Source organism: Benincasa hispida, chromosome 3 (assembly GCF_009727055.1).
Source record: "Benincasa hispida cultivar B227 chromosome 3, ASM972705v1, whole genome shotgun sequence".
Lineage (NCBI taxonomy): Eukaryota > Viridiplantae > Streptophyta > Magnoliopsida > Cucurbitales > Cucurbitaceae > Benincasa > Benincasa hispida.
In genome coordinates this window covers 17,545,418-17,554,478 of record NC_052351.1, presented here as the reverse complement: position 1 = coordinate 17,554,478, position 9,061 = coordinate 17,545,418, and the positions used below count along the sequence as shown (strand labels likewise).

The 9,061-nt window shown below is 36.8% G+C and overlaps 1 protein-coding gene and 1 pseudogene across 2 annotated transcripts; one reads left to right on the top strand and one right to left on the bottom strand.

Moving 5' to 3' along the window:
• The first annotated feature begins 1,276 nt into the window (after positions 1-1,276).
• On the top strand, positions 1,277-4,862 carry LOC120074361 (abscisic acid 8'-hydroxylase 3-like). 2 transcript variants are annotated; one of them, XM_039027458.1, is made up of 10 exons: positions 1,277-1,799; positions 2,193-2,517; positions 2,613-2,762; positions 2,885-3,136; positions 3,275-3,361; positions 3,457-3,535; positions 3,790-3,896; positions 3,999-4,117; positions 4,235-4,366; positions 4,501-4,862. In XM_039027458.1, the coding sequence occupies exons 1-9, from the start codon at positions 1,558-1,560 to the stop codon at positions 4,326-4,328; spliced, it is 1,455 nt and encodes a 484-aa protein (XP_038883386.1). In that variant the 5' UTR covers positions 1,277-1,557; the 3' UTR covers positions 4,329-4,366; positions 4,501-4,862. The 2 variants fall into 2 exon arrangements, with proteins under 2 accessions (XP_038883386.1, XP_038883385.1); XM_039027457.1 differs by having other exon boundaries at positions 1,280-1,799; positions 4,235-4,862.
• Positions 4,863-5,041: 179 nt separating this feature from the next.
• LOC120074362 lies at positions 5,042-6,568 on the bottom strand (annotated as a pseudogene).
• Between the last annotated feature and the right edge of the window lie 2,493 nt (positions 6,569-9,061).

Sequence of the window (9,061 nt, the reverse complement as noted above, 5' to 3'; positions counted from 1 at the left end):
GAAAAGAATTAAAAAACATTTCAATATCAGCATTGATTATTTGTAACAAATTAAAGAAGATAATTAAAGATTAGAAGTTAGAACAATTAGTCCCATCATTTAGATTTTGGAACAGTTTTGATGGAAGATTTGATCCTTTCTAATGGAGGAAGCGGAAGTTGAAGAACAGTGAGACAAAAAACAGTAACACAAGAGAAAGAATAATTGGGAAGAACAGACAGAAAATCCAACAAGGTTGAACCTCAAAATATATATGTAAATTTGGTGGTTGGGACCCTTGAAAGGAAACAAACAACAGCAGTCCACCGAAGCAAGGAGTTGTTTATGGGCATGGCCGGCCATAAGACTACAAAATCTGTCCCTATCATTCTACTTTCAGAATTGTTATCATCTTACGTGAGCAGTAGCAAAGTGCTATGTAACAAAGTGCTGCTACACATACCATTTTAATGGCCTTTTGGTTCCTCTTCTACCATCATTTTCATATATAAAAAGGTATTTTCACAGACCTGACCCTGACCCTGACACTCCAAGAACCTGCCCTTTTGGGTTTTCAGTATCCTTAAATCCTCAAAGTGGGTCCTTTCCATTTCCATTTTCTATAGGAATCTCTAAACCCACTCTGCACTCTCCACTAGGCTTATAATAAGGACTTCTCAGTCAAAACCCACCTTTTACTACCCATGTAAACTCCCAACCAAATTTCATGATCAATTTTCCATATCCATATTCACCTTTTGCATAATACTTTTCCCTTTCTGTCTCACTGTCAAGATAGGATTTGGTAGAACACCTCATGTTTGGTGTTCCAATTTGTATGGATATGAAATCACATCCCCACCCAAATCGAGAAAGAGAAAAGGTATATCGATGCAAGGTAGAGAAAAAGTGGACTTGAAAAGGGAAAAGTTGAGGAAGAGGTGAAGATTAGTGGACTCCTTGATATAATCAAAGCATGCTAATAATAGCCTCATAACTACACTAATTCAGAAATATAATGAAAGACAGCTAAATAGAAATATAATACAAATCGTAAATTATGATTCAATCAATAAATTAAAGCCAAATATAAATGCTCAATCCACAAGTATAGTCTGATTGATCTCCATCAAATATAACGTTGGTGGGCATCTAAGGAGTCTTCGATTATATATTAGAAGCATTTAGTTTAGACCCCATATAAACATCAAATCCATATATCACAATCATAATTATAAAAGAAAGTGACTGGTTATTTGTCCACTATATGATAAATATATTCCATCAGTAAACAAACACAATAGACCCCAACTTGAAATAAAGATTAAACACGGGTGGATATCATATAATGTGTCGTTTTTCTGGCATGAATCTTTCCATTCTCAAGCCTAAGCATCCAAGGATATACATTGGCGACCATTTAAATTATATACCACAATCTTATCTTGTTGAACACTCTGGCCCTCCCTCCTAATGTTTATATATTGCAGCATCTTGGAAGAGTAATCCCCCATCACACTGGAACCATTCATTGTTTTCATCAATAGTCAATAGAGTTCGTGGGTGAAAAGTTTGAAGATGTTGTGTAAGGAAGGGCTTGTGTTCTTAGCTCAAAACTACTTTGACCCTACAGTGGCAGCACTTCTCTCCATAGCTATTTTAGCGTTGGTTTCGAAAGTTTGCTGGCGACAGAGGAGCAAGAATGTTGGAGGAATTCCTGGTAACTTGGGGTTACCTTTTGTAGGGGAAACCTTCTCTTTTCTTTCTGCTAATAACAGTACCAGAGGATGTTACCACTTTGTCAGGCTCCGCAGGTTGTGGTAAGTGGTTCTCTCCCTTATGGTGATTATGGATATTCTTTACACAAGAATTATTGTCAGTATGACTTATAATATTCCCTTAATATGATTCCAATTTTCCACATTCAAAGCCATCAAGTTTGGACCCTTTTTCTAAATTTTAAAATTGATGTATTTTAGATGATTCCTTAAGCGTTTAATTTGATAATTTTAGAACTTTTGGCTACAAAACTTGACTTTGCTTATCATCGCCTATGAGTCAACTCCATTGATTTTCTACACTTACACTATTGATGTGGGTTGTATGGGTATTTGGGAAGGTAGATACACATACATATATACATAGATAGATTAGCTTATACATCCCAGGCAGTTTAGAACATGGAATTGATGACTGTGGTGACACTAAACCAGGCATGGTAGGTGGTTCAAGACAAGGCTATTTGGAAAGATACATGTGTTTGTTCCAAGTGCAGAAGGTGCAAAAGCAATATTTGCCAATGATTTTGTCCAATTCAACAAGGGCTACGTGAAATCCATGGGAGATGCTGTTGGGGAGAAGAGTTTACTATGCGTTTCCCATGAGAATCACAGAAGGATTAGACGTCTTCTAGCTGATCCTTTCTCCATGACTTCTCTGTCTAATTTTGTCAAAGAATTTGACGACATGCTCTCCAAAAGGCTAAAGAAACTAGTAAAAGATGGGAAAAGTTTTGTACTGCTTGATTTTAGCATGAAGGTTACAGAAATATAAAAACTTAGTCATCTTTCTCAAACTTGTCTGTTCGACTTGGGCAGCAAACATATCTTATTTTTATGTTATGTGGTTTGCAGATAACATTCGATTCCATGTGCCATATGCTAATGAGTCTAAGAGATGAATCTACACTAAGACAGATTGAGAAAGACTGTATAGCCGTCTCTGATGCCATGTTATCTTTCCCAGTCATGATTCCGGAAACTAGGTACTACAAAGGCATCAAGGTACAGTCAGAAGCTTCAAGATATAGGCATCCCAATTGTACAATAAAATTTAATGAGGAGCTTTTCGCTTAATTCAACTTTCGAAACATATATACTAATTACCAAACCAACATGTTGAGCAGGCACGAAACCGACTGATGAAAAGATTTAGAGAGATAATTTTCCGACGGAGGAGGGGAGAGGAGTCACCCAAAGACTTCCTGCAGTCAATGTTGCAGAGAGATTCATATCCTTCAAATGAAAAGCTGGATGACTCAGAGATAATGGATAACCTATTGACACTGATAATTGCAGGCCAAACCACCACAGCCGCTGCTATGATGTGGAGTATCAAGTTCCTGGACGAGAACAGAGAGGCCCAAGAAAGGCTACGGGTAAGATCCAGAACCTGTGAAGTTACTTTGAAAGAAAACTAACAAACGTTAACCATAATCCACGGCTCTTCATTCTTTTCATTCCAAAGACTCCTGTGAAGTGAATACTAATAAGTAATACCCATTTCAAATCTCCAGGAAGAACAATTGTCAATTCTACGAAATAAGGAAGATGGAGAATTGCTTACCCTTGAAGATCTTAACAAAATGTCCTACGGTTCAAAGGTTATAAGTAGCCTAAGTCTATTCCTTATTTTTTAAGGAATTCCATGCACAATGGACGAAGTGGCCATTGACAACTTAAGTCATGTACATTGCAGGTTGTCAAAGAAACGTTGAGAATGTCCAATGTTTTGCTGTGGTTTCCTCGTGTGGCACTAGGGGATTGCAGATTAGAAGGCATGTTTCTCCTGTTACTGTCATTCTCTCTCCTTTTGATATTTCACTCGTTGAAGGAAATTTACAAGATTCCTGTTGAACTATTTCTGCTGCTAGAATAATAACATGTAGATAGGTATGAAGAAAGGCATTCTGTTTATAGGTAAATAGATAGAAAAGGATGCCATGTGGACTTGATGTGAAGATTTCGAACAAACTGATTCAACAGAGGGAACCGAAAATCCCATCCAACTCATTTTGCACGTGATATGCAGGTTTTGAAATAAAGGAAGGATGGCATGTGAACATCGATGCAACATGCATTCATTATGACCCAGATTTGTACAAGGACCCCATGCAATTCACCCCTTCCAGATTTGATGTATCTACACCACAACCTATCACTGTTTCTTCTTGTTCTTTTTTCCTTATTTGGCTACTAAACATATACTATTGTTCATGTAACTATGGGGCACAACTCCAGGAAATTCAAAAGCCATACAGTTTCATACCTTTTGGATCTGGACCCAGGACCTGTCTAGGCATTAACATGGCCAAATTAACAATGTTGGTCTTCTTGCACAGAATGACTGGAGGGTACAAGTGAGTTTGTACATTACATAAGCAGCAGGCATTTCATCATGTTCCAAGATATAATTCAGAATTTACTGTTTCTCCTTCTTATCCTTATCATAATTCTGTTACCTTTGTATTGTTTAGGTGGACGGTTGATGATCCAGATCCTTGCCTTGAAAAGAAGGCACACATCCCTAGGTTGAGAAGCGGCTGCCCCATTACTTTGAAGACCTTGTAAGATGGGACATAAGCATAGATGTGAGAACTTCATCTCAGGTATAGATACGAGTGGCGAGATTCTAATGTGGTAATGAGATAGGTTAAATACCTTAAAATGTGAGGAAGCAGGCGGATTATATGCATGGCCATGGCTTCTAATTACCTACTCTTTTCTATGCTTCACATAAAAGCAAATCAGAAGAGAAAAGACAAAAGGGAACTTTGCAACACTGCAGTGGGAAGGGAACGAAGAATTATTACTGGAGTCTATACGAAATTCAATATAATTTGAGGGAAAAAAAAAATTGAAGCAAGAGTTCCTACTTGTCATGCACTCCATAAGATCCGGTTACCTGTTTGGTTTGATTTTGCACACCTATAAAGACTTCTCTCCCTGGATTCTCCATCAGTCTGACTCCGTGGTTTATTTTCTACAGAACATTGAAGTATATTTCTTTTTAAATATTCCAATCTCTATGGTTAATATGTGTGTAGTGCTTGATAACGTTTAATTTTCAATATTATATAATATACACGTCACTTTAAACTTGTACAAGAAGAGGACACTGCATAAGAATGGAAATTTTATAAATATTTATATAGAACTCTTCTCGTGTAAATAACCATAAACTATAAAATATTTTGTACTTTATATACATTTCTAAAGAAAATTGACTAATTTCCAAAGAATCACAAGTCTTATTGATTGTATTTACAGAAAAATAATTGAAAACTAGGAGGTCGTTGTTTCTATTCCTGAGGCATAGGAAGTACGAGAGCTTGACAATTCTAAGCCTAAAAAAATCTTGGAATATCTTTGGATGGCTTGAAGTTGAGGGGATGAGTTTGAAGGGTAGCATTTTCATCCTCTTTCCACATGTTAATAGTTGTGTCGGCTTCACAAGTTACAAGCCTAGACCCAGTTATGTCGTAAGAGAGAGCACAAATACCAGCTTCACTATCCAACGAGCCAGGCTGAGCAATTGTATGTGATTGTTGAAAGTTATAACCAGTCTTCCAGTCCCAAAACCATAAACTACCATTATCACCCCCAGTTCCCATAACACCCTTCTCATTGACATCCATCGCATTGATTATAGTCTTCTGCTGAGAAAGCATATTGTGCAAAAACTCCCCTCTGGGGAGGTTAAATTTCTTGATATTATCCGATGAAGCAGAAGCAAAGAGACTGTGCTCTTTAGGATGCTGTGCCATTGTTCGACCAGATTTCTTATGATGTGTTGAGTTGTTATAGTCTTTCCATATCTAAGGTCCCAAAACTTAATAGTTGAGTCATGGAACCAGTCACAACTTGTGGATCAGTGGGTCGAGAAAAAACCGAGCAAACTGAGTTATCATGGCCAGAGAGGGCATGAACTTGCACCTTACTTCAAATGTGCCACACTCGGCAGACAGAATCACGTCCCCCAGTAAGCAAAATATCAATGGTTGGATGAAGAGCCAGACAATAAACACCGCTGAGATGACCAGGGCAAAAACGGACTACCTTGTTCTGTTCCAAGTCCCAGCAATTGACTTGTTTTTCATCACAAGCCGAAAACATGTATGTATGGTTGGCGCTAACAGCAAGACCTCGTATTTGATCAGTATGGCCTGTCAATGTGAGTTCTAACTTTGCAGTTGCAACATCCCACATCTTGATGGTACGATCTGCTGAACCAGTACAAAACCACATATTACTGGGATCAAATGCAATTGATCTTACACATCCTAGATGACCACTTATGACCCTATAATTTTTCCATGGAGCATGATAATCCGGATGTGGCCGCTTCCTTCCAATTCTTTCCATAATTGCAGATGTTAACAATAAGATGTTCTAAAGCAGTCTAATCTATTCCACACGCGAACCTCACCAAACGACCTCGAAACCGCCGGAAACCGCCTTAGAATGCCACTGAAACAGAGGGATTACTGTGCGTATTCAGTCTGCACCGCCGCTGCCTTCGCCGGAGAAGAATAACGTCGCTCGTTCGTGGATAACGTTGTCGCTGCACCACCGCGTAAGAAAGAGCGTCACGAGGTGCCGAATCGCCGGAGAAGAAGGAGAAGGGAAGAAAGAAGTTGAGTAGTAATAGAAGTTACATAGGAAATCGTGGATTCCTCCAATAAATAGGAATAGAATTTGATTATTGAAGGTCAAAGGTCAAAATATAACATGAAGGGGATAGTGGAAAAGGATTAGGGCTTACGATTTTTACCACAACACCGTCTTAATATAAATTAAACATGAACATCCCTATTTTTACTCACTAAATTAAACATGAAATAGATTTTATACGTATAAATATTTGTCAGGGCTATTTGTGGATGCCCATTTGAGTTCATATTTATCTCAATGAATTTCATCATTATTTTCTTTTTCTTTCTTCTTCCTATTATTAATGTTCTGCATTTTTACTTTATCATAAATATTTTTAATTGAATCATTCATCATCTTAACAAAATGTCACCACATTTCTTCAACCATTTCACTTTCAATTCCTTCGAATTTGGAGGATCATCAAGAATAAATCTCCATTTTCACTATTTCTTACAAAAAAATATTGCAGGAAAAAAATCTCCATATATACTTTTCCAAATATTATTAACATTCATTAGATATGTGAATTCAACTAAATAGAAATATAATTTACAAAATGTTACGTATAAATATTGCACTTAATATAGACAAAATACTATTATTTATATAATCAATAACCTTACTATATACTTTAACCGTCATCGATCTTATAATAATCTAAAGTGTTTGTCAAAGTTGATTATCAAAGAGGATTTTTGTTGAAGTTTGTAATTGGAGGTAGTGGTCAGAGTCTGAAATTGGTCACATGAAGGTGGTATTAGAGTTGGTTGCCAAAGTTCTGTTGAGTTTGATGCCCTAAATCTCGTAGGATCTTATAGTTTATGAATGTTACGTACAAACTCATTATTTATTTAATAAAATATATGATATTTTATTCCAATTTTTGTTGCATTAATCACAAACCAATAAACAAAGTTCCATGTTTATCTCGTAACTTAAACATGTATATAGAGACATACGGATGGATCATGTTTTAAGTGATGGATGGATAAGGTTGGATACCTTATCCTGGTGATACTACGAGTATGGTCCGCTTTGTAGATGTTACAATTTTTGTTAAAGTGCTATAAATGATCTGATCCTGATCATTCATGTGGGAGACATGTGAGCGGGGATATCCTATACAAAGGAGTTTGTATAAGACTGGACCACAAAATGAGTAGTCTCATATATACACCGTTTTTAATATAGAATTCCATTTCATTATTGTATATGATCATTTAGAAACGTTGAGCTATCGTGTAGGCTCTCGGTTTGCTATGCGATAAGCAGTATACACAAACGTGAGCGAATGAATGACCTATCGCAAAATGAAAACTATTTTCATTTTATTCTTCATTACGAAAAATTGAATGCAACCTCCCAATATCACACAATTACAGAGAAAATGTCAGCACAATTATCCTATAATTATCCAAAAATAAATAATAAATATAATCATATTATATTCATTAACCTATGGTTTAATATCACATCAAATGCAACATATGAACCATAGTCTTTTCTCCTCCATTCGATATAAATCATATTTATATCATTTTCCTCCAAATAATGTATCTCATACATAATGTCAATCATATCATATAATAATTCAATCATATCATATATAATCGAACTCTCTATTGTCAATGTAAACACTTCAAACTGACCCAAAAACTTATTCTCAACTTGAATCCATTGAGCTACCAAGGGGACCTTATGGACCTATGACTCAAGCTCCAACGATACGTGAATAGCTGACTAAACTCTTTAGCCACGAAATCCACTATCCGTTAACTGCCAGGCATTCCACTAAAGACCGACAGCTACACTTTTCTCACCACATATATATTTATTTGTCCATCGGATATAAACAATCAACAGTATGATAACCCTTCATAGATGCTCGTAAGTACAGCTGGGCTAATTTACCGTTTTATCTCTATAGTTACATCTAACTCCTTAAGTACCACTGATCCCTTTAATGAACAATACAACATAGTCCTACTATATGTGGACACCTCTCGAGCTATGAGAAGGTGTGTGGTGCCACATCGTTCAAGTTCCGGAATCAACTTTTATGGAAGCAATCTATCTACTTACCCCTGCTTCGGGTAAGGAGTGAATTTCATCTTGTGTAGCTGCGTTTCCAGCTCCCAAATTAAACGAATCCCCAAAATGGTAAGTTGAGTTAACAATCTGGACACTGGCACTCATGCAAATCAAAGGACCACTCTCAAAGGCAGGAGTTCCCAACTCACTCAAGATTGAGGTCATGTTACCTATGGTCATCTTAGTGAAGTGAAGTCTCTGTCATGAACGATGTTATATAAGAAGACTATAACACTTAGTAGTTCGATCTTATACAAACTCTTTGTATAGAACGCCCCCGCTTGCATGTCTCCACATGAATGATCAAGATTAGACCATCTGTAGCATGTCACACCACTTATAACTATTCTACAAAGCGGGCCGCATCCGTAGCGTGACTAGGATAAGGTTTCCTTCATATATCCATATACTACAGACCATTTTGGTTATCACTTAAGACATGATCCACCTGTATATCTCCACATACATGCTTAAGTTACAAACGACAACTAGGGATCTTAGTTTATTGGTTTGTGGTAAAGAAAATAAAACATCCAATGTTCATAGACAAAAGTGAA

Excerpts from the sequence above, each read along its gene's own strand:
- LOC120074361 (XM_039027458.1), top strand. The coding sequence starts at position 1,558 with ATGTTGTGTAAGGAAGGGCTTGTGTTCTTAGCTCAAAACTACTTTGAC. Across the intron at positions 2,763-2,884 it reads GGTACTACAAAGGCATCAAG|GCACGAAACCGACTGATGAA; the intron begins GTACAGTCAGAA and ends CATGTTGAGCAG. Across the intron at positions 4,118-4,234 it reads AGAATGACTGGAGGGTACAA|GTGGACGGTTGATGATCCAG; the intron begins GTGAGTTTGTAC and ends TGTATTGTTTAG.